The 25,708-nt window shown below is 48.3% G+C and overlaps 2 protein-coding genes across 7 annotated transcripts in view; one reads left to right on the forward strand and one right to left on the reverse strand.

Annotated features, from left to right (window-relative positions):
• The window catches only part of ankrd6b (ankyrin repeat domain 6b), a gene marked incomplete at its 5' end in the record, with an annotated part of 68,640 nt that extends 54,568 nt beyond the window's left edge, over positions 1-14,072 (forward strand). For 4 of the 6 annotated variants that reach the window (XM_080491450.1, XM_080491451.1, XM_080491453.1 and 1 more), the window contains 6 exons: positions 2,361-2,474; positions 2,789-2,962; positions 3,534-3,686; positions 7,441-7,554; positions 11,073-11,382; positions 11,465-14,071. In XM_080491450.1, coding sequence (XP_080347576.1) covers positions 2,361-2,474; positions 2,789-2,962; positions 3,534-3,686; positions 7,441-7,554; positions 11,073-11,382; positions 11,465-12,039 — 1,440 coding nt within the window. In that variant the 3' untranslated portion in view covers positions 12,040-14,071. Of the gene's footprint in view, positions 1-2,360; positions 2,475-2,788; positions 2,963-3,533; positions 3,687-7,440; positions 7,555-11,072; positions 11,383-11,464 lie in introns of all 6 variants that reach the window. The other 2 variants (XM_080491452.1, XM_080491455.1) reach the window with 2 other exon arrangements.
• A 4,294-nt stretch (positions 14,073-18,366) lies between these two features.
• Positions 18,367-25,566, reverse strand: lyrm2 (LYR motif containing 2). The gene is made up of 3 exons (XM_080490542.1): positions 25,491-25,566; positions 20,979-21,119; positions 18,367-19,133 (listed from the first exon to the last, which is right to left on the reverse strand). The coding sequence occupies exons 1-3, from the start codon at positions 25,533-25,535 to the stop codon at positions 19,053-19,055; spliced, it is 267 nt and encodes an 88-aa protein (XP_080346668.1). The 5' UTR covers positions 25,536-25,566; the 3' UTR covers positions 18,367-19,052.
• Positions 25,567-25,708: the final 142 nt, after the last annotated feature.

The following is a 25,708-nucleotide window of genomic DNA, read 5'->3' on the forward strand; positions in this document are numbered from 1 at the left end:
GATCTGGGCTGGGGGGGGGTCGGGGGTGGGGGTTTGGGGCCCTGGGGGTGCGGGGCCTCCCCCTTTCCGGTGTGGGTGCCCGCTGCGGCGCCCGGGGCGGGTCCTCCATCTGCCTCCCTACCCCGGTGGGGCGGGCTGGCGCCTGCTGCCTCGCTCCTGGATCTGGGGGAGCGGGGGACGGTGGGGCTCCGGGTTCTGGATGGACAGCTGACTGAGAGTGACCTCCAGGGCCTGATATATGGAAGGGTGTGTGTGTGTGTGTGTGTGTGTGTGTGTGTGTTCGGTGTGTGTGTGTGTGTGAGATAGAGAGTGTGAGGGGGGGTGCCCTAACCACTGGCTTCCAGTCGGGCTCGCACTGGGCCCTGCGGGTCCTGCGCTCTGCTGTCTGGCCGTTGGGTGGGGTGGGGGCTCCCTGCCCGGGTCCCCTTACGGCGCCTTGTCGGGGGGGGGGGGGGGGGTTGGTTCCCCGGGTCCTAGGCCGGCCGCTCGGGGGTGGGGTGGGGCAGCGCGGGAGGTCCAGCTGGGCCAAGGTCCTAGCGATGGGGGGACCCCCTCCCTCAGAACCCTCCCTGCCTTACCTCACCTTACATCACTCCACAATAGGGAACAGTGGGGCGGTGCCCTCCCCCGACTTTGCACCACCCACATTTTTAACCACACTTAGTCACGCAGGGTCTTGAGGGGGTAAGCCGCTTTCAGGGTTCTGCCGCTTGTCAGCGGTAGAACGCCCGGGCTCCGCTACCCCCCAATTTTAAACCGCACCATAGACACACACATCGCACCCACCTCCTCAAAACACAAAGACACACCCTTACATACATCCAACACTCCACAGGGTGGGGGGAGGATGGGAGATGTGGCTCCCCCCGGAACCTCCCGCTGGGGTCCCGCCCCGGCCCGGGGTGAGAACGGCTGGAATGCGGGGGGCGCGCTCCCTCTTCCGTGGCGCTCCTGGGGGCCTGGGGTGCGGTGCTCCTTCCCATTCGCTGTTGGATTAGTGGAGGGTGGGATATCGCAGTGGCCGGGTGGGGGCCCGGCTGGCAGCCTGGGGGGCGAGAGGCATCACGGTGGGGCCTCCCCGGGACTGGGGGGCTTCTGTCTGCTGGGATGGCGGTGTCCGGGCCCGATGGCCTCGGACCCCGGGGTGTCGCTACGGGTCCCCCCACAACAGTTCCGGTCACACCCAGTGGACAAACCACACACACACACACACACACACACACAGACACACACACACACACACACACACAGACACACACACACACACACACAGACACACACACACACACACACACACACACACACACACAGACACACACACACACACACACACACACACACACAGACACACACACACACACACACACACACACACACACACACACCCACCCACACACACACACACACACACACACACACACACACACACACACACACACACTTCCACTCCTCACTAAAGGAGCTTCTGAAGTTGCTTGTTCTCTGTCATCATTTGTTCAAACTTTAAAGATCATGTTCCTCTTTTGTTGTTGCTTCTTTGTTAATTCATGTTCCTGCTTCATGTTACTGTCTAGATAGAGCTGCTCAGGCTGGTTAATCTAGAAAATCATCTTACTGTCTAGATAGAGCCGCTCAGGCTGGTTAATCTAGAAAATCATGTTGCTGTCTAGATAGAGCTGCTCAGGCTGGTTTAGTCTAATAACAGTTGTAAAGTATTTGGATCAGTGTGATAACTGCAAATAATATTTGTAGCACAACAAAGGTATTGTATGTACAGAGGAGTGGGGGGAAGGGGGGGAACCAGGGAGGCTTGAGTAGCTGTGGTGATTACCCTGATGACCTGCGGGTGCACCCAGCTTCTGTGAAGAGCGCCGGAGAAACAGCTTGCAGCAGGAAATGGCTCCCTCACAATAAGAGCATGAAAGGGCACTCACCACACTTGATGGAAGTATTTCCATCTAGAACGCCACACGCATGCATTCACCCTGGTGCTCTGTGTGATAATAAGCACCTCATTGACGGTGAAAGACCTCTGTGTGCTGTTGTGGAGCTGATTAACGGATTGAAAAGTGAAATACATTTCCAACTAGCAAGTTATAGTCCAGAGCTACTTACAGTATCTGTGTTTTTTCCTCTTACTCATGAGTATATAGTCCGGAAAGTACGGTAATCATGATACATCTGGTCCTTCTGTTTGGTGACAACCTAATTAAATTATCGATTTAAATTGTTATTTTAAATTGATAGCATCTGCGTCTTCAATGGGCTCAGCCAGACGAAGCGGGACAAGGTGGTGGGCTTTAGACGTTTTTCCACAGGAAATGCTGTGTTGAAGCTTCCTGTCCTCCTGTTTCCTGCAGGACAGTGCTTCAGCTGCAGACGATTCCCAGAGCAGCGAGCAGGTGGCGTGCCAACGCACCCAGGCCCCGGAGTCCAACAGCAGGAGGCCGAAGAGCAGGAAGCAGAAAGAAAAGGTGGGATAGGGAGGAGGAGGAGGACGGAAGTGGAGGAGGAAAAGGGAGGTGGAGGAGGGAAGAGGGAGGTTGAAGAGGAGGAGGATGGAGGACAGACGTGGTGGTGGACAGGGCAGGAGGAGGAGGGAAGAGGGAGGTTGAGGTAGACGAGGAGGGAAGAGGGAGGAGGAGGAGGATAAGGGGGGAGGAAGAGGGAGGTGGAGGTGGACGAGGGAGGAGGTGGACAGGTGGAGGTGGGAAGGTCTGCTGTCGGACGTCTGATGAGTCATGTGAGGTGGAGTAGTGAGCAGTAACGTGTGACGTGGCCGTTGCAGCCGTCTCTGTCGGATCCTCTGCGTCGCAGGGAGGAGAACAAGCACAGCGCTGCATTTCTGAAGAGGAGAGCCAAACTGCGAGGAGCCCCCCCCCACTCCTGTGCTCCTCCTCACAACTTTAAAGCCTACCAGCTCTACACGCTGTACCGAGGCAAGGATGGCAAGATCATGCAGGTAAACACACACACTGTCCTCCACCGTCTGGAAGGCCTTTGGATCTATTCTCTCCTGCTTTCAACCAAAACCCTTCTGCAGCCCTGAAACATCCTTCACCAGTTCATGTTGCTTTGATGAAACTAGTTTTGGACGTATTCCACTTTCAATTTATCTTAACCACCAGGTGTGGTTCAGTTCTGGTAACAATGGATGACTGAAAACATCATTAGTTTACCTATTAAACAACAGTTTTCCTTTGAAACTCTTCCTTGAAACTTTGACAAACTCTGAAACTCTGCAGACTCCTCATGATGGACGGAGCAGCAAGCAGAGCTTCACTCTCTCTGCCACTTCAACACAAACTCCACCACCAGTGATCACACACACACACACACACAGACACACACACACACACACACACACACACACACACACAGACACACACACACACACACACACACACACACACACACACACACACACACACACACGCAGGGCAAAAACTAAAGACTTCTACACCTGGACAGGTGTGGACCTTTTTGGTCACTTCTCCATTTTCTCCTCAGTTTGACCTGCGTCTGTGTTGCAGGCTCCTCTGAATGGCTGTCGCTGTCAACCCCTCATCAGTAAACTGGAAAACCAGCTGGAGGCCACCAAGGAGGAGATGAAGACCGAGATCGACACCGTCCAAGACCTGATGAACAGCAAGATGGGCCAGCTGGACCGGAAGAACAAACACCAGGTACCGGGGTCAATGCGCTGGCTGCACAGAACAGCCGAACTCCAATCCATTCATGCTCATCTTCTGCTTCATGATATCCCAACCAGCTTGATTATTAAGAGATTAATAAAAGATCAACTTTTCGTTGACTGACAAATGAGTTTTAACCCCACACCTGCTGGTGAACAGTACAACAAGATTATTTTAATATGTGTTCTTAGCAGATTAATACTGTGCTCTGATCACCTGCGTGACCGCAGAGTGCGCGTTGGTCCGCGTGACGTAAATATGGTCATCCCACCTGTGCATGAGGGTCGTGGAGGGGTCGGCCATGCACAGCACAATTCCAGACCTTCGCTGACTGAACGCACCAACCACTTATGCGCCAGCGCGGAATGTAGTATGCATGGAACTGCATGCACATCCTCTCTCCAAGTGGTCTGCACATGCGCAAAGTTTAAGAGACCCGAAGGCAGAACACCTGAGTGTACCTGGTGAATCCCATAACCGGGTCGGACGAGGTGTTGAGGACGTCTCACTGTGGGACTGAGACACTTTCCCTCTTCTGCCTTTTGGCTCATGATACCTGACTGTGCTGAAGACGGTTGGTTGGGACATATATGGCATTCCATTGGAGTGAGTGAATTTGTCCTGTGATGTCTGTTGACCTATCCAGTGTGTGATCTGCCATGGTTAGTTGACATCATCTTCAGATTTCCTTCTGATCTTAAGTTGGATAAAACATTGTAAAAGACGGATGTTTCATTGCAGAGGATGTGGCTGTTTGACTTGATTCTACTCTTGCCTCACAGCGACTGCCTGGAGTTTGCATGTTCTTCTATATCTTTGTGGGTTTTAAATGACTACTTCTGCATGGTCCCTCAACCCAAAGACAGGACTCAAAGTCTTTCATTACTGTGCCTTTAAGCTTCTATCAAGAACCGACACAGAAGAGACGTACGTACGTCCAAGACCTGCTCATCCCGCCCAGCTTCCCATGTGCCAACGTAGAGTCAGTAATCTGGACCTGCAAACACTTCAATCACATGTTCTGGAGTTCAGCCGACCCGGCCTGTGGAGAAAGTAGTGACAATAATAATAATAATAATAATAATAATAATAATAATAATAATAACTTTATTTGTGTAGCACTATTTTAAAAATTGTTACAAAGTGCTTTTACATTGAAACCACAAAAAATGACAATAAGAAAATACAGAGATCAGAAGGAAAAGAGCAAAAACAACAAAAGAATTTCAGTTTATAAAAGCCAAGCGATAAAAGTGAGTTTTAAGACCAGACTTAAAACAGGTTACGAGTTTGCCTGTCGGAGCTCCAGGCTGGATTTAGAACCATTAGTAGGCCCCTGCCAGAGGATCTCAGACAGCGGTCTGGCTCATACAGAGTTAGCAGGCCTCTGATATAAGGAGGATCCTGACCATTCAAGGCTTTTTAAACAAGCAGTACTTTTTAAAAATGTATTCTAAGCTGACAGGGAGCCAGGGAGGTGCAGAGAGGAGGTGAGATGTGGTCCCTCCTCCTGGTGCCTGTTAAAAACCTGGCAGCAGCATTCTGCTCCAGCTGCAGCCTTAGCTGCCCTAACCCGAACCCTCTGACCCTGACCCTGACCCTGACCCTAACCCTAACACCCTGACCCGAACCCTAACCCTAACCCTAACCCTAACCCTAACCCTCTGACCCTAACCCTAACACCCTGACCCGAACCCTAACCCTAACCCTAACCCTCTGACCCTAACCCTAACACCCTGACCCGAACCCTAACCCTAACCCTCTGACCCTAACCCTAACCCTCTGACCCTGACCCTAACCCTAACACCCTGACCCAAACCCTAACCCTAACCCTAACCCTCTGACCCTGACCCTAACACCCTGACCCTAACCCTAACCCTCTGACCCTGACCCTAACCCTAACACCCTGACCCGAACCCTAACCCGAACCCTCTGACCCTGACCCTAACCCTAACCCTCTGACCCTGACCCTAACCCTAACACCCTGACCCTAACCCTCTGACCCTGACCCTAACCCTCTGACCCTAACCCTAACACCCTGACCCTAACCCTAACCCTCTGACCCTGACCCTAACCCCCTGACCCTAACCCTAACCCTCTGACCCTAACCCTAACACCCTGACCCTAACCCTAACCCTCTGACCCTGACCCTAACACCCTGACCCTAACCCTAACCCTCTGACCCTGACCCTAACCCCCTGACCCTAACCCTCTGACCCTGACCCTAACCCTAACACCCTGACCCTAACCCTCTGACCCTAACCCTCTGACCCTGACCCTAACCCTTACCCTCTGACCCTAACCCTCTGACCCTGACCCTAACCCTCTGACCCTGACCCTAACCCTCTGACCCTGACCCTGACCCTAACCCTAACACCCTGACCCGAACCCTAACCCTAACCCTAACCCTAACCCTCTGACCCTAACCCTAACACCCTGACCCGAACCCTAACCCTAACCCTCTGACCCTAACCCTAACCCTCTGACCCTGACCCTAACCCTAACACCCTGACCCAAACCCTAACCCTAACCCTAACCCTCTGACCCTGACCCTAACACCCTGACCCTAACACCCTGACCCTCTGACCCTGACCCTAACCCTAACACCCTGACCCGAACCCTAACCCGAACCCTCTGACCCTGACCCTAACCCTAACCCTCTGACCCTGACCCTAACCCTAACACCCTGACCCTAACCCTAACCCTCTGACCCTGACCCTAACCCTCTGACCCTAACCCTAACACCCTGACCCTAACCCTCTGACCCTGACCCTAACCCCCTGACCCTAACCCTAACCCTAACCCTCTGACCCTAACCCTAACACCCTGACCCTAACCCTAACCCTCTGACCCTGACCCTAACACCCTGACCCTAACCCTAACCCTAACCCTCTGACCCTGACCCTAACCCCCTGACCCTAACCCTCTGACCCTGACCCTAACACCCTGACCCTAACCCTAACCCTCTGACCCTAACCCTAACCCCCTGACCCTAACCCTAACCCCCTGACACTAACCCTCTGACCCTGACCCTAACCCTTACCCTCTGACCCTAACCCTCTGACCCTGACCCTAACCCTCTGACCCTAACCCTAACCCTACCCTAACCCTAACCCTAACACCCTGACCCTAACCCTCTGACCCTAACGCTAACCCTAACCTAACCCTAACACCCTGACCCTAACCCTAACCCCCTGACCCTAACCCCTGACCCTAACCCTCTGACCCTGACCCTAACCCTACCCTAACCCTAACACCCTGACCCTAACCCTAACACCCTGACCCTAACCCTATCCCCCTGACCCTAACCCTAACCCTAACCCCACTCCAGCTGCAGCCTTTGGACTGATGCCCTAACCCTAACCCTGACCCTAAGGTGCATTACAGTAATCCAGCCTCGATGAGATGAAGGCACGTATGACTTTCTCCAGGTCTGCTGGGGAGACGAAGGACCTGATCTTGGCGAGCCGTCTCAGTTGCGCAAAGCAGGATTGGACCACCTTGGTCACCTGACGGTCAAAAGACAAGTCAGAGTCGAACATGACACCCCGGTTGCAGCCTCTTTTCGCACATTGCTGGATGAGCTACCCAGACTGTAGCAGACACTGTTAAAATCAATCAAGCTGACATGAATTACAATAATATCAGAACAACAGAGCGCTTCCTTTACTCCATCACTGAAGAAGTACCAGTATAGCAGGCAGTCTTTGGTTGGTCACATTTGTGTGTTTGTTCTGGTCCTCAGATCCAAGCTCTGGATAAGATGACGGTGGAGCGAGTGTCAGCCGAAAGAAGTGAGTGTCTTCAGAGGATGGAACAGCGAGCTCTGCAGGAGCGATTGGAGGCTGAGAGGAGACAGGTAACACCAGCTACACAGTGTTTCACATTCTTCTATTCAATTAACAAGAAAGACAACACACTTTTACAGAGAAAGGCCAACAATATCCCCCCAGCAAGCAAAAGAGATGGTGGAAAGGAAAAACTCCCTTTTAACAGGAGCGGCAGAACCAGGCTCAGAGCTGGAGACTTTCTGTTGCTCCTGTTGGGGCGAGGGGAAAGAGGAGAGAAAAGGGATTATGGGGAGGGATTCAAACACGGGTTCAGATAGGAGGTAGCGATTCTCCATTCAATTAGCAGACAGAGATCCACTGCAGATGGATGGAGGCAAACGTCAGTACCACTATCCTGCAGGAGGGACAGAGAAGCTCAGGGCAATAAACGTCTCCCAGCAAGAGAAAATGGTCCCGGGTGTCCTGAACTCTACGTTTTATTAAACAGAAAAGTCTTGAGCCAAACCCCGGGGTTGGCAACCTGTAACACTATTGGGACCCGTTTCCAACAGAAAGAAAACCCGTTGACATCTAAAATGGAGATAACACTGCATATATCACTTTTTTTGTTCGTTTTAAATGTAATGCTAAGTATATACACTGTAGTGTGTTGCATTTAAGAAATCAATGAGCTGCTACTGAGAAAACGAAATTATATTTTTGCATGCAACAAAAACATTTTGAACAGTTTCAAAGGGAGAAATACGCTGGGTTGAAGATGTCTTTCAAATAGAATATTTAATGTTGATTTGAGTCCAGAACTTTCCACCTGCAGCGAACCAATAATGCCGTCAGCTTCTGTGTACAGTTAGTTACTGTAATGGCCTGCTGGAGCATGCAGTCCCCTTCATCTTCACGCAGGACTGTCAGCCGTCGTCTGTGAGGCGTGAGGCATGTTTGCTTTGCAGGACCTGCTCACATGCGTCTGTGGATCCAAAGATCCACAGGACTCCAAACGCAAACCTTCCCATGTTCATGTACTTGTGGGGGTGGCATTCCACGTTTCAAACGTTGGTCCAGTTTGGGAAGGTTTTCAATATCAAGAATGGCTTTCTGACCGGTTCAGCTGTCAGGTGATTGAACCTGGACCCCATATATGTTTGTCGGTATGTCGGCCAGTTCCGTCTCAAGATCGGGTCGACTTACACCTGCAAATGCAGTCATATTCAGTCGGGACGGATCGATGGTCAGGGGAGTGACAGGGAAGGATAATGTGTTTTATTGCTCTCTGAACTCACAGAATCGTTTCCCAAACAGTGTTTGCTTTGCGGTGATTGCAGACTGTAAATACCCCAAATTGATCATGAGCTTGTGTGACAGTGTCAGCGAGGGGAAGTCAGCCAGTGTACCACTCTGTAAATCTCTGGCAAACACAGTCCACTTGTGCTCGAATGCCAAAACCTCCTCCAGCATGTGCAGAGCTGCGCCTCCTTTTCCCTGCAGAGTTGTGTTCAGCGTGTTCAGGTGTGCCGTCATATCTAGCACGAGGTGCAGCTTTTCCAGCCACTCTGGCTGTTGCAGCTCAGGTCTTTCCCGCCCTTTGCTGTCGGGGAAAGTTTTCACCTCTTCCAGACATGTGACAAAGTGTTTCAGCCCCTCCCCTCTGGACCCTGTTCTGCAGAAGGAGATCAGAATCCCTGCTTTCCACTGCGTCCAGGAACCAACGGAAGTATTGCCAGTATTTCATTGACAATCTGAATGACAACATTCAGTACTTCTGTACATTGCGGAGGAAATGTTTGAGGGCGCAGTGCGTCTTGGTGCAGGATGCAGTGAAATGTCAGCAGCTGTCTGTCCAGCCACTTCTGCAGAACCCACAGAACCCTTCTGTGCTCCTGTCCTCCATGCTCGCTGCTCCATCAGGAGACACTGACACCAGGGGGGTGGTGTTTATGTCTTTGACTCTTAAACAATCCAAGATGGCCTCATAGCTGTCCTCCCCCCGTGTCCGGCCTTTTAGTGGCATCAACTCCATCCTTCCTTCCTGTGGCCCAGCAGAGTTAACATATTGGCAGAACAGCACCATTTGTCCAGGATCACTTTGTCTTTGGACTCATCACACAGTACGCCACAGCTGAATTAATGTTTTAATTTGCTGTCTGGGGATGTTTTCTGACACTTCTATGGTTCTGTCTGTGACAGTCTTAGCAGAGAGAGGCGTATCTTTGATTTTCTGTACAATTTCACTCGTTTCTTTTGTTGTTTTTTTTCACTCTTGTTTTTAAAGTCCGTGAATCGATGTTCTGAACTCTTAATGAATGATTCCATCTGTGAATGGCTTCCCGAGCTGAACTATTTCCTGAGCGGCCACAAAACTAGCATATGTAGTTGGATTTGAAGACCTCGTCCACTTCTTGAAATGATTTCTGCTCAGATCAACAGTTCCAAAACGCTCCTCCATACGGATATTTTTCAGCAAAGGCTGAATGTTTATTCTCCTTTAGTCTGGCGACATTTGACTTTTTGTTGTTTGCCAATTTCTCACCACATATTAAACTTCCCAGCTCTCGTCAGCAGTAAACGTAAAGGAATCTGCCCACGGAGCATTAAATGTTCGGTTTTCTTCAGAAACTCTTCTTTTCTTGGCCCTATCCATGGTTGGCCTCCCTGGGGTTGAAAAGCTTGATCAGTTTTGCAGTTATTGCAAGTCGGAAGTTGTGACGCACATTTTGAGCGACAAAAAAGTTAAACACGTTTTATTTTAATGTTACAAGAGTATCACAATCTTTGAATTTAGAATTACATTTGGAAAAACTAACTAAAATAAAATAACATGAATTTAAATTGAATATTTATTATTTATTTTCCAAAGCTACAGCGAGCCGCAACAGACTGATGGAAGGACTGAATCTGGAGGGTTGCCGACCCCTGGTCTAACCGAAGAATAGAATAGAATAGAATAGAATAGAATAGAATAGAATAGAATAGAAATTCTTAACTGAAACTGGGAGCTGGTTCCTCATGAGCTGAAAGCTCTGCCTCCATTCTACTTTTAGAAAACCTGAGAACCTCCAGGGAGCAGCACTCTGAGAACCAGGAGTTCTTCTGGGGAGGTGTGGGACGAGAAGTTCTTTAAGATCTGATCAGTGGAGGATTTTGCTAAAGGCAGCTGCCCAGGGCACACGCTCACCAGGGGGGCTCAGATAGGGTCTTGTGGCTCCGCCCCCTATCTGTGCAGACAGCTGTCAGCTCCTGCAGTTAAAACCAGAGCAACATCGCAGCTCGTATACAAACTGAAACAGTTGCTCCGGGCGGAAAAACGCCACAGGATATGATGGAGCTGCTTGTTAAGAGCTTGAATGATGGGAATTGTATTGTGGATTTAACAGGAATTTGTGTTTTTGATATGATGTCTGAGTCTCTGTGCCGCCGGAATCCAGTTCAAAAGCAGTTGCTGAAGTTTTAGGAAATCCTCTAGTCCGATGAGTGAAGCGTGTGTGTGTGTGTGTGTGTGTGTGTGTGTGTGTGTGTGTGTGTGTGTGTGTGTGTGTGTGTGTGTGTGTGTGTGTGTGTGTGTGTGTGTGTGTGTGTGTCTCCATCCTTCAAGCAGGTGTGTCTTGCCAGTGAGCTGAAGAGCTGGTGCCTGTCTAAGCTGCAGAACATGGAGGTGCGCTTCACCAGTGAGCCCCCCGGCTTCAAGCTGCTGCCCCCCTCCTCAGAGGCCAAGGGTCTGAAGGAGGCCCCTGCGGCCCCCCTGGCCCCCGTCACCGTGCTGCCTGAAGGAGAGGAGGCCAGCTCCCAGGACCCACAGCTTCCCAGCAGCCCTGCTGTTTTGGACCCCGGCTGGGGGGTGTCCAGCGTGGCAGAGCGGGGGTCAGCCAACCCGTACTTTGTGGTTGACATGGAGAGCTCTCCAGGTAAACGTTTCTGTCTTCAGTCTGTGTCGCTGGACGCTGGACGCTTGCTGGATGAATGTGACTGAATCTCAACTGTCCACAGATGGAGATAAAGCTCATCATGCAGAGGTCACCCCTCCCTCGGCAGCTCAGAGCCCCCCGTCCTCTGCCCAGGTGGTCCGGCCTAAGGAGCGCCCTCTGATGTGTGGTGACCTGCAGCAGAGTAAGACCCTGCAGAACGTGGACCCGGGGGGGTCCAGTGTGCATAGATCCAGCGGCCTGTCTCCGGCCTCAGATCACCACTGCAGCAGGACCGAGGGGGAGCTCAGGGACAAGAGGGGGGGCCGCGACCGGGGGAGGCACCACCGAAAGCACTCCCAGGCCAGGACAAAGTCCAGAGGGACCCCCGGGGTCCGCACTTTGGAGGTGTTTGGAGAGCAGCCCGCCAGTCCCTCCTTTGCCCAGGAGAGGGACAAGATGCACACTCTGGAGGTGACTCAGTACTTCTTCGAGGCGGTGTCCACGCAGATGGAGCGCTGGTACGAGAGGAAGGTTGAGGAGGCGCGCTGGCAGGCCGACCAGAGGGCTCAGGCCGACCGGGCGGCGCTCATCCAGAGGATCACGTATCTGGAGGATGAGCTGCGCATGCTCAGGACTCACAGGCACGAGGACTGCTGACACAGGGGGGAGCCGGTCCCACCGTGAACATGGAGTGAAATGGAATTACATCAATTTTGTTGTTTTGACACATCCAAGACTGTAAACATCAGAACGTTGGGGATTTGATTATTTCATTCAAACAGTTGGTAAAACTTTAGATTAGCCGCCTGGGGTTTCTTCCAGACTATAAGTCAAAAACTATTTCATCAAGAGGAAGTCAACACAAATATTTATTTGTTATCAATTTCCAGATGTTGATAATCCAGGTCCATTAGCTGCTGTTCCAGAACATTCGGTGAATTTGTTCCTCTGCATTTAGTCCAAAATGAATCTTCTTCCGCTCCTTCATCACGGTGACAGTTTCTTTTCTCCCGTCCATAACGTATCTACACCCTCAACTCTTTCTACTCTACGTTAAATTCTGTCCAGGACATTTCTCTTGCTCTATCGGTGCAACCTGTAGTCTGGAGAATACCGTAAAAACCCAAAGGTTTGAAAGTAAAACCTCATAAACACCATCTTTCACCATCTTTGTTCAGTTCCTCCAGAAACACATCATTATTTTGTTTGACTACTGCGGTCAAAACATTTGTATTTTAAAAAAAATGAGCTGAATGTTTCAATTGTTTTGTTTGTTTGTGGTAAATTCAGGACTTATTTCATAAAAGCTCTGTTCACTTTGGTGGAATTAGCTTCCTTGACGTCTATTTTATTTGCTATAAAGTCGACTGTCGTGAGGCAGATCTCTCCTGAAGGGGGCGCCAGAGACCTTTAGAGGGGCACCAGCAGGGGAAATGGGGGTCCGGTGGTTGCATTTTCCTAGCGTGATGAGCTTTTCTTTACATGTCTGAGAGAAGTCCTGATGCAAGGAAACGAGTGAAGCTGTCGGTTATTGTGACAACCGAGATTTTAGAAGTAAATCTACTGTCGTCTGAACCTCTTCATCCACCTCAGAGCTGACGAGGGAGCCACCGCCTCTCCAGACAAGTTAAGATCATAAAATAAGCTTCAGTAAACGTCCCGGTGAAGGAAGCTGCAGACGTACAGACATTCTGAGTTCGAAGTGTTTCCCCCTCACACTTTAAAAACCTCTGGTTGAATTATTCTAGTCTCTTGTTTGCTTTCGATAAACTCTTTGAATCAGGGCTGTGACCCCTGGACCACGATCGTCCCAGTTTGAGGTTCAGTGACGTCACAAAGTTAAAAAGTACAGCGAGTCAGTCACTGGTAAATCTATTTATTTACTGAGGATCGCAGTGATTCAGTGAAGCGTTAAACAAAATGGAGACACGAGGAGCTTCAAACCTAAATAAACCGAGAGAAGGTGGATTTCTGAGAAGGTTGTTAAAGATTCCAGGGTTTTATTAAAGATTTGCTTTAATTCAATTCAACTGTATTTATAAAGTGCCAAATACAACACGGTCATTTCAAGGCACCTTTTTCAGAGAAAACCCAACAATTTAATGTGAACTTTTCCCTTAAAAGGAGAAATACTAACTTAGCAGAATGCCTGGTTTTACAGTATAAAGGCAGTGACATTAAATGTGGTTTTAATGGAAATCAATGGGACAAAACACTTTCTGACAACGCAAACAAAATGAATAGTGTGATGTGACCGATCCAAGAGATGGATGACTTCAAAGGCCCGTAGTTTATAGAAATTGTTTAATTTGATAGGTTTTTTCTGTATTTCTGTATCATATTACTGTCTGATAATTTAATAGTTTTTTGTATGAAAGTCCAAATGCACTGAGAGTGTAAATAAAAGGAAAGTTTACTCAACTTGAGATTTAGACCATTTCTGTAATAAAAATACACTTTGAAACGTTATAAAATAAACAATTTTCTTTTTAAAGATAAATGGATAAAAATGATTGAGGTAATAACTGTTAAATAACCTGTAGGATGTTTTGTGTGTGTGTGTGTGTGTGTGTGTGTGTGTGTGTGTGTGTACTTCCTGCCTTCCAACTATTGGATTTGTAATTTTTTGTGTAATATTTGCTAATGTTGTGTTTTTGAAATGTTCTGTTCATAAAGCTATTTTTAATTCAAACATCTACGTGTTCTTCTTACTTCGAGTTCCACCGTCGCAGTGTTCCTTCAAAAACGACTGCTGATGATTTAATAGTTTATTTGACAAATACTTTGATTGAAAACATGAACCACGGCTTTCAGAAATCAGTTTGAACATTGACCTCTTGGTGGAACCACATCATAGCAGAAGAAATGAACTTTAAATAACTGAGACATCTGTGTGGCTGCCCCTGGCCTCTCCAGCAAAGCTTTGCTCAAGAGGCCAGGGGCAGCTGGAGTGAAACTCACCGCTCCTTGTCCGGCTCATCATCACAAGCGGCAGTGAAGACTTGATGGAGCAGAGGTTCAGTACAAACACTCACTACGAGGCGGTGATGGCAAACGGACTCGAATTGCCTTATTGTTGCATGCTACTGTTCTGTAAGTGGATTATTATAAGAACCTTAGTCCTTTAAACATTCATATGAGCTTTGAATGTGTCAGACAGCGTGAGAAAGGAAGGGAGGGGCGATGTGATGCAGAAATACAAAGGCTGAACATAATGCAGTTTTTAGGGTGAAGCTGTCTTTCTGGTTGCAAGTTGTTGGTGTTTATGTACATGGTATTGTTCTCTTTATTAACTCGGGGTGTCCATTATGTCTGATGCAAGTGGTAACATTTTCTCTAATTAGAAATTAAAGGGCCATTCACCTCAATTTTGAGGTCAGACACAAACACTGCAAGACTTCAAAGTAAAACAGACACTTTACTTTGGCACCATGCCAGCAGTCATGAATGAAGGTGCAAAACCCCCAGGGACAAGACCCACTAGGTCCAGCTCACGTGAGCCAAGTCTGACAGAAAAGGGCAAAGAGCGGCATTCAAATTAAAGCCAAGAAAAATGAAAAGGCGTTCAACAAGCTTAGGAATTATGGAAAAAAGCAGCAAAGGACACAAGATCTAAGACAAAGACGTGCTGCTCATCTGAGGACCTAAATGAAGCCAAAGGTGTCGTACAGTCCACTCACTCTGTGGTTTCAGGGTGTTAGGAGTTGATTTTAAGCAACCGCACTACATCTCCAGAGATCGTTAAGTCATTGCCTTAACTAATGATGTTCTGGAGCTCATCAACAACCACTGGAGAACTCAGATACAACTTCCAATGATCTTTCAAAAGGACAGGGTGAGGATGGTGGTAAATTAGGATGAGTATGGTTCCATCTTTGGCAGAACCAAACTGAAACCGTGATGTCAGAATCAACACAAGAATTGGGAGATGATTCAAGCACCACCACTCCATCCTCAAATAAGGGCGTAGACGCAGAAACAGATCTCGCTGCCAAGCAACAGCAAGCAAAGTCCCAGCAAGTACTACATGATCAACAAGTCAAACCTGAGGAATTACAACATGAATGGAAACTAAGAGAAACACAACTGTTGGCAGAATTCAAACAGAAGGAGGCTGTGGCAAAAGTAAAGTTGGATGAGGAAGAAAGAAAAGTACAACACCTACACATATTCTGGATATCGGTTCTGGTAATGGCAGCTTGGGACAGAGTAAAGCGTGCAGAGAGGCAGGTCACATGACAGCTTTTCTAACCAGAACCATTTATAGCTTTTATCTTGTTAAGCTAGTGTAGCATAGCGCGTATGTTAGCCGACCAGTAGTAATACTGAGAATTAAGTAGGGAAAGTCCTCCGTGTTCACGGTGCCGCTGTAAGATATATTCTTCCGTAATCATGTTTTTTTTTAATTCCAGATGAATGAAGATAACATTTGATCAATAAACAAAAGGAAGGATTTGGTCAAAAAGACAGGAATACACTGGAACAGAAACAAAAATGTAGGCGGCAGTCATTCTGATAGTGTTAATTCTTACTCCTAATGTTAATGGTAATAAGTTCCAGCGTTCAAGTATGTACAAAGGCATATCATCCACGTAGAGGGATACTTCATGTTCAGTGTGATTCCTCCGTATACCTTCAATGGAGACAATATCACGTAAAGCAACCGCTAAAGGTTCAATTGCCAAAGCGAAGAGGAGAGGTGATGAAGGGCAGGTTGTGTGGTTCCACGGCGCCGCTGGAGGAAGGAGGAGAACTTAAACCCACTCCACCCGATCAAACGCTTTCTCAGCATCCAGTGATAGAAGCATCTCAGGGGTGTTGGGCGGAGTGGGATTATAAAGGATATTTATTAATCTGTGGATATTGTAATATGGGTCATGATTTTTAATAAATCCAGTCTGATCATCAGGAGCTACAGGAGGTAAAACATTTTGTAAGCAATTTACTGTCAACCTTCAATAAAGAGACGGGTCGAAAAGAACTGCATTCCAGAATGTTTGTTCCTTTTTTATGGATGAATGATGGGACAGCTTGTCTCATTGTTTCAGGCTGTGAGCCGGAGTCCAGCGATTCTTCAGAGACTAGAAGGACAGGAGCAAGTCCATTGGTACATTTTATAAAGAATCTGCTGGGAAATCCATCCGTCCCAGCAGAGTTCCCATTGTCCATGGACCTGGCAGCAGTAAGACATTCTAACTTGGGAAATGGACTTTCTGAGTTGGTGGCAGTTTCCCCATCAATTGTGGGGTATTAATGCTGCTAATAGAATCCAACAGGGATTCATCATCACTAGATTCTGTGATATAAAGCGCTGAGTAATACCTATGGGAACATTGATTAATCTCCAAAGGATCAGTAAGTTGGACGCCCACCTCCTTGTTTACCGCGGTTATAGTTTGACGAAGCTGCTGAGACAGAATCTTGCCGGTCTTCTCACCATATTCATGTGTCCTATGCTTTGATTTATTTATAAGGTTTTCAGCATGGCTTGTGGACAAGAGATTAAATTCAGTTTGAAGGGTTCATCGTTGCTTAAACCAATCAGGTGATGGAGAACGGGCCAATGATTCATCAAGTTGGAGGATATCCTTGTTTAGTTTATCGAGGCGCTGATTTAGTTCTTGTTTTATATGAGCATCGTATGATAGGATCGATTCCCAAATGAAAGAAGAAGACATTCCTGGTGTTTGATTACTCAAGATAAATTTGACAAATCCAGTATCAGAAAGAAGTAATGAGTGGTGTGTGTAGTTGGTATGCATAAAGTCTTCCCTGGTGGGCCGTGGTCCTGGGGGAGCATGGTCCTGGTGGGCCGTGGTCCTGGTGGGCCATGGTCCTGGTGGGCCGTGGTCCTGGTGGGCCGTGGTCCTGGTGGGGCATGGTCCTAGTGGGCCGTGGTCCTGATGGGGCGTGGTCCTGGTGGGCCGTGGTCCTGGTAGGGCGTGGTCCTGGTGGGCCGTGGTCCTGGTGGGGCGTGGTCCTGGTGGGCCGTGGTCCTGGTAGGGCGTGGTCCTGGTAGGGCGTGGTCCTGGTGGGGCGTGGTCCTGGTGGGGCATGGTCCTGGTGGGCCGTGGTCCTGATGGGGCGTGGTCCTGGTGGGCCGTGGTCCTGGTAGGGCGTGGTCCTGGTGGGCCGTGGTCCTGGTGGGGCGTGGTCCTGGTGGGCCGTGGTCCTGGTAGGGCGTGGTCCTGGTGGGGCATGGTCCTGATGGGGCGTGGTCCTGGTGGGCCGTGGTCCTGGTAGGGCGTGGTCCTGGTAGGGCGTGGTCCTGGTGGGGCGTGGTCCTGGTGGGCCGTGGTAACTATGGCCTGATATTCACATTTCCTGACTGACGGAAGTAATTTACTGTCGAGAAAAAAATTATCTTTGTGTGAATAAGTTTTGTGTACTGGTGAGTAAAGAGAGTAGCTTCTGCCTGGTGAAGAGACAACAACCTCTGTATCAAGGAGATGATGGAGGACTTCAGGAGGGGCAGACACCTCCCTCCTCCCCTGCACATCGGAGGACTGCGGTGGAGGTGGTCTCCAGCTTCAGGTACCTGGGCGTCCACCCCTCTGAGGACCTCACCTGGAGCACCAACACTTCCTGCCTGATGAGGAAGGCACATCAGCGCCTCTCCTTCCTCAGGAGGCCGAGGCACTCAGTCCTGACCTCCTCCTAGGGATGTGTGGTGGAGAGCGTCCTGTCCTATTGTCTCACCCTGTGGCACAGCAGCTGCTCTGCAGCAGAAAGGAAGACTCAGCAGAGGGTGGTAGAAGCTGCACAGAGGACTGTGGGATGCAGCCTGTCCACCACCATGGACATCTCCACTGCCAGAGGCAGGAAACGGGCCTCCTGCATCCTGAAGGATCCACTCCCCCCGCACACGCTCTGTTCTACCCTCAGGCAGGAGGCTACGGGGTATTAAGAGCAGGACTACCACACTCCTGTAGCCCCGTGACACTTAGTATTTCTATCTTGTATTTAGTTATGTTTATACTTTTTACTGTGTGTAATTGGCTGGCACCGGGACCAGAGTTACCAATTTCGCTTCACCGCATGTTTACATGTGTTGAAATGACAATAAAGCTCCTTGTATCCTGGAGGGCTTCAGAAGTTTCAGCCATTCTGTCGACATTTCTTTCTAAGCTCTTTGGAGCAATTTGGGTAAAAAGTCTTAAACAGTGACTACTGGTGGACAAAACAGGAACAGCTCTTTCTCTTATTGAACAAAAATGTAAAAGTAGCAGGATTCAACATTTTTAATGTCGAGTTTTGAAGGTTTAATTTAGCAAGTTAACCAGCTCCGGCAGGACGATCCATGATAATACAGTGTTTAGTCCGGGGGGGGGGGGGGTCAAACAAGAAGACTGGGGGTCATAACTGGCCTGCCAAGTCTGCAAATACTGTTTGGAATCAGACGGGTTCTGGCCCGTGGGTCATATGTTTGACGCCGTGTTGTCGAGTGTGAAAGAAAATCTTTCTAACTTTTTTCGCCCTTAGAAAATACATTTGCTATCGTCTCTGTCTCCATGGTAACCCCGGACCCCCGGGTGGTCGTCTGTGTCTCCATGGTAACCCCGGACCCCCAGGTTGTTGGTGCTGTCTCCATGGTAACCCCGGACCCCCGGGTGGTCGTCTGTGTCTCCATGGTAACCCCGGACCCCCGGGTGGTCGTCACTAAGCAGAGGTCAGCTCCTGGCCAGAGCCAGAGACTTCTGCAGCTCCTCCAGGTGGTTGTTAGCTTGCGTGACCATCATCCGGATGGCGTCCTGGGAGAGGTGAGAGAAGCAGAGCATGCTGGGAATCTTTCTGTACGACTGGACCGTTTACTGTTAAGGCAACGTCCACATTTCTGCCTTTCTCTTCCAAATGTTTAACGGCAACGGGATGATAGTTTAAGAAAACCCCGAAGTGAAACCAGAAGTTGGTCCTTTCTTTCTACTTCCTCCAGGTTTGTCTAACAAGCAGCTTTCAAATCAATTCAGTGAATTTGATCTTGTTTTCCAGCTGAAACACTGGTTTGCATTTTCTTCCTGAACATGGTCAGGAAGGAACCAAATACTAAACCAGGACCAATGCAGGACCCGGTTCAGCTGGTTTGCTTCTGGTCCTGCCGAGTAGATGAAGGCAGAAACAGGACCAAGTTGTTCTGCCTCACACTGACAGAAAACTCCTGGTTCTGGAGGTTCTCCAGCTGGTGAAAGGCTGAACTCGTCATAGACTTGATGGATCAGTTAAAGATTTGTGACTTGATTTAAAGCTTTAATGTCGCTGAGTCAGGGTGATTGTTGCTGGTGGAGCTGTACGATTGTTGCATTCACTCAGTGAAGGATGATACAGTGAAAATAGTGGACTGGAATCATGTGACCACTACGTCATGTGACTATGAATGTGTGTCGTCAGCATAGAGCTGACCGGAGCTGATGATGAAATGTTAATGATGCTGTGCTCTTGAGAGGTTCGCGCTGAGTTGGAGCACCGTTCATGTAATCTCCATCTCAGGCCATCTTTGGTACGACAAAACATCTCTGAGCCACGATAGAAATCACAATGTTAGCTCTTCGTTTTCCACATTGGCTTCAACTCGTGCTGTCAAATATAGAGCATTAATTTAATTAACTGATCTTAAACGTATAGCCCCCGTCCAGCTCAGCTGGTAGAGCAGGAGACTCTCAGTCTCAAGGTAGAGGGTTCATGGCCGGGCACCACCTTCCTGTGGGCTCTCCACCTTCCTGTGGGCTCTCTACCTTCCTGTGGGCTCTCCTCCTTCCTGTGGGCTCTCCTCCTTCCTGTGGGCTCTCCACCTTCCTGTGGGCTCTCCACCTGCAGGAAGGTTCTTAATGGTGCTATGTGATCTGGGTGACGGTGCTCAGACTGACACCACCACTACCCAGAAACGAATAAGAGGGAGGAGATGGATGGATGGATGGATGGATGGATGGATGGATGGATGGAGGGATGGATGGATGGATGGATGGATGGATGGATGGATGGATGGATGGATGGATGGAGGGATGGATGGATGGAGGGATGGATGGAGGGATGGATGGATGGAGGGATGGATGGATTTTAAATGTTTAACTCGAGAAATCTTTTTTCTATAATTAACGCAGTTTTGTTTCCTTCTGTTTTTTTATTTTATTTTGAACTCCCTTACCGGAGCAGAGGAGATGGACCTGCACTCTTACTAAACCCAGACTAATAAAAACATAAATGCATTAATTAATAACCCTCTATTATTTTGCTGATCTTAGAGAGAAACAGTTTCACCCAAAGCTAAAAGGACGTTCTAAAAATAGTCTTTGAATTTAAATATAGTCTCTGTGTGCTGAGTCAACATTAATTCTGTGGTTTTCCCTGAATCATTACAAGCTTCAGTCGAAAAACAATGCGATTAATCGCAATTAATTACAGAAAATTGTGTAATTAATTAGTTAATTTTTTTAATTGATTGACAGCACTAGTTCAAACACATCTCGCATGCTTCTGATTTCTATTCTTCTACTCTGGATGTATCATGTGACAGAAGTTCCCGTGGTCTCCCACGCCCCTGACTGAACAAGTTTCAAGTAAAGTAGGTCGGAGTACTGGGCTCCCTGTGGTACCGAGCGTACCTGGTCCGTGGCGTTCTTGTTCCTCTTGAACTCGTCTCGGGCCCAGTCTCTGAGGTACTTCCTGTCCTGCTGGTCTGGGACCTGCCGGATGGTCTTCAGCATGTTCCGGTAAATCCCCAGAACCCTCTGCCTCTGTAGGAACTGAGCAAACAGCTCTAGTCATGACTCAGCAAAAAATCGACGGCTCAGGTCAGCTGTTAATCGGGACAAGAGGTGAAATGTCTCTGAAGACGTTTTCTCCTTCATACAGGTTCCTCTGTTCCCTCCTGAGCTGCAGACTGGAGAAGTCAGCAGCTCAGATTTATTGGTATCAGGCTGGTAAAGTTGTAATCTCTCAGCACTTTAACTAGGAAACCCCCAGTGACTCCACCCTCCCACCCCAGGAGTCATATTTAGGCTCCTTTGTTGCAAAAAGCACATTTTAGAAACAATGATAGAGACGTGGTCATGTGTAGAACCTTTTAGAGACATCCACTGAGGACGTTATTGGACGACTCACTAATGACTTTGTAAATTTCTTAAATGTTAAACTATGAGGGATAAAATTAAAGACTCACTGTCCAAAGCTGTCACAGACCGATCAGCCACATCGTCAGACCTCTCAATAGAACCCGAGTTACAGCTTCCATCCAATAGTCTCTGAGTTCTCGTCAATTGTGGCTTCATAAACCAGCAACATGTCTGTTAGATCCAATCCCAACCTAACTGTTTCCCAACACTCTCCCCTAGAGGGCAGCAGGAGTCCTGACAGGAAGCAGCAGGAGGTCACATCACTCCTGCTGCTTCCTGTCAGGACTCTCCCCTAGAGGGCAGCGAGAGTCCTGACAGGAAGCAGCAGGAGGTCACATCACTCCTGCTGCTTCCTGTCAGGACTCTCCCCTAGAGGGCAGCAGGAGTCCTGACAGGAAGCAGCAGGAGGTCACATCACTCCTGCTGCTTCCTGTCAGGACTCTCGCTGCCCGTTAGGGGAGAGTCCTGACAGGAAGCAGCAGGAGGTCACATCACTCCTGCTGCTTCCTGTCAGGACTCTCCCCTAGAGAGCAGCGAGAGTCCTGACAGGAAGCAGCAGGAGGTCACATCACTCCTGCTGCTTCCTGTCAGGACTCTCCCCTAGAGGGCAGCAGGAGTCCTGACAGGAAGCAGCAGGAGGTCACATCACTCCTGCTGCTTCCTGTCAGGACTCTCGCTGCTCTCTAGGGGAGAGTCCTGACAGGAAGCAGCAGGAGGTCACATCACTCCTGCTGCTTCCTGTCAGGACTCTCCCCTAGAGAGCAGCAGGAGTCCTGACAGGAAGCAGCAGGAGGTCACATCACTCCCTTACAAGCTTCTCTTCAGTGGCTCCCTGTTAAATCTTATTTTAACCTATAAAGCTCCAAGCAACTAGACACATTTTAAAGAACTTCTAGTCCTAAATCACCCCAGAACACTTGGTTGAACACAACTGTTGACTTTCTCCCTGTTTGCCAAGTAGCTGGGACCACAGTACACTTTAGATGAGGACTTTAGATGATTGTTTATTGTATTTATCATGTGGCTTGTGTGTACTTTTTCTATGCTATGGTTTTTAAGTTCTTATGTCTGTGCTTATATGACTACTCAGTGTGGGCTGTTTTAAATTGCCACGAGGGGATAAATAAAGGATTTTGAATCTTGGTTCTCAGAGTGCTGCCCCCTGGAGGTTCCTAGGTTCAGTTCAGGAGGCTGGCAGTGTCTACTTTGGATTTTAAGGTCCCTTCATGCTCACCGCAGGGCTCATCTGCGACTGTGAGCAGGTCGCAGGTGTGCACATAATTGTATCCATACTACACTCTGGGTTCACTTTCGTGCGCCCTCCATAACGTCACGTAACATTCCATAATGCTCCATAACGTAACGTAACATTCCATAATGCTCCATAACGTCACGTAACGTTCCATAATGCTCCATAACGTAACGATCCATAATGCTCCATAACGTAACGTAACATTCCATAATGCTCCATAACGTCACGTAACGTTCCATAATTCTCCATAACGTAACGATCCATAATGCTCCATAACGTAACGTAACATTCCATAATGCTCCATAACGTCACGTAACGTTCCATAATGCTCCATAACGTAACGATCCATAATGCTCCATAACGTAACGTAACATTCCATAATGCTCCATAACGTCACGTAACGTTCCATAATGCTCCATAACGTAACGATCCATAAGGCTCCATAACGTAACGTAACATTCCATAATGCTCCATAACGTCACGTAACGTTCCATAATTCTCCATAACGTAACGATCCATAATGCTCCATAACGTAACGTAACATTCCATAATACTCCATAACGTCACGTAACGTTCCATAATGCTCCATAACGTAACGATCCATAATGCTCCATAACGTAACGTAACATTCCATAATGCTCCATAACGTCACGTAACGTTCCATAATGCTCCATAACGTAACGATCCATAATGCTCCATAACGTAACGATCCATAATGCTCCATAACGTAACGTAACATTCCATAATGCTCCATAACGTCACGTAACGTTCCATAATTCTCCATAACGTAACGATCCATAATGCTCCATAACGTAATGTAACATTCCATAATACTCCATAACGTCACGTAACGTTCCATAATGCTCCATAACGTAATGATCCATAATGCTCCATAACGTAACGTAACATTCCATAATGCTCCATAACATAATGATCCATAATGCTCCATAACGTAACGTAACGATCCATAATGCTCCATAACGTAGCGATCCATAATGCTCCATAACATAACGTAACGATCCATAATGCTCCATAACGTAACGTAATGATCCATAATGCTCCATAACGTAGCGATCCATAATACTCCATAACGTAACGTAACGTTTCATAATGCTCCATAACGTAACGATCCATAATACTCCATAACGTAACGTAACGTTTCATAATGCTCCATAACGTAACGTAACGATCCATAATGCTCCATGTCACTAAATGTTCCATAACGCTCCATGACGTAACGTAATGATCCATAACGTAACGATCGATAACGTAACGAAACGATCCATAACATTCCTTAATGTAACGTAACGATCCAGAAACTATCTCCACCTCTGCTGCCCGGCGTTCTCCACCGTTCCTCAAGTAGTTTATGTTTCACTTCAGGAGTTTTGATCCTCTGGATCTTTATCTGCTTTTAAATAGTGATTGTTCAGACGGGAGACGGAGGATCTCCTCACACAACGTCCAGCAGCTCTGGAGCAGGAGCAGCTCTGGAGCAGGAGCAGCTCTGGAGCAGGAGCAGCTCCGGAGCAGGAGCAGCTCTGGAGCAGATCGCGCAGTCACACAATTTGTGCTGCGTGGTCTACCGCAGTGGGGCCGCAGCAGAACCTGTGCAAAGGGGCGGATGAGGATTTTCCCGTCACGCGTCCTCTGCGCACACGCAGCCACGCAGAGCATGAAGGGGCTTTTAGGCTCAAGACGTTTCTAGTTAATAAAACTAGAGTGAGAGCTGCTTCAGGACTGTTTTCTAGAGAAGCTGCTGGAGGACCGACACTGAGCTTCTTTACTGTCTCACTCACCATGTGTCACTATTACTTATATTACAAGATAACATGTCACTCTCATTATCACTGCCCTGATCCGTCTGCACCGAGTGGATCTCTGTTATCGGTCTGTCCCCTCCTGTCCCCTCCTGTCCCCCCACCCTACCCGGAACAGCAGGAAGTCTCCACCTGAACCCAGTTCTGCAGCTTCCTTCCTGTTACAAAGGGAAGTTTTTACTTTCCACAGTCACTTTTCTCAGTAAAATGTTTTGAAATGACTATTTTATTTGGCCTGATATAAAGTTCAATGGAATGGTAAAATGCTTGTGAATTTATTCAGAAAACATTTTCCAACCGTCTATAGAAATAAGGTATTTAGATACTTTATTTTAGTTTTTGAATTTAAGAAATGGAACAAACTTCAATTTTGATGAAAAAGGTAAAACTCAATATGGCATTTCAGAAGCTGTTTTATCTTTTTTGCTGAAAGCCGGGGCTTCTGACTGCACTTTTGTCGTGTGTATTGAAGCATATGTAGGAGAATAAAGGATTGTGATTATGATCTTTAATTTATATAAGTGGCCCCTGAACGTCCTTCGTGGTCCCGCCCCCAGAGACATCCTCTCTGGCTCCGCCCCAGTGGCTCCGCCCCCTGTCACTCAGCCTCGCTACCACAATAAAGATGGCGGCCTGCGTCCTCGAGACGAAATTCACCAGCAAAATGTTCAAAAACGTATTGTATCAGGCAGAATGTAAGATGGTTTTGATTAGTGAGCTAAAATAAACCGCGACGAATCATTAACTCCAACAAATAGCGGCAGTTATGCGAGAAATTAGGACAAAGCCGTCATGGCCACTGGGCGGTGTTAGCTTAGCAGCAGAGCAAACCGCAGCGCCCTCAGAGAGCCGCGGAGGCTCGGTTGTGTTCATCGGGTCTGGTCATAAGAAGCGTCCCGAGGCTGGATGAGTCGCCCTGGAGGAGTGTACCTGTTTGAAGGAGAGCGCTGCGGCCGGTAATCTCGTCACAGTCATTTCTGCCTTCACTGTGTTTGGGTCAAAGCGCTTCAGTGGCGATGTGACGTGTCTCCTCCTAGCGGCCGGAGGACCGCAGCACAGCCCCACGAACACTCCTGTTATAAACAGTTTCTCAAACTTCTCAAATCATTTTTGATAACAGTTGCTTTTACATATTTGATGAAACACTG

This window comes from Lipophrys pholis (genome assembly GCF_963383615.2).
Source record: "Lipophrys pholis genome assembly, chromosome: 21".
Classification (NCBI taxonomy): domain Eukaryota; kingdom Metazoa; phylum Chordata; class Actinopteri; order Blenniiformes; family Blenniidae; genus Lipophrys; species Lipophrys pholis.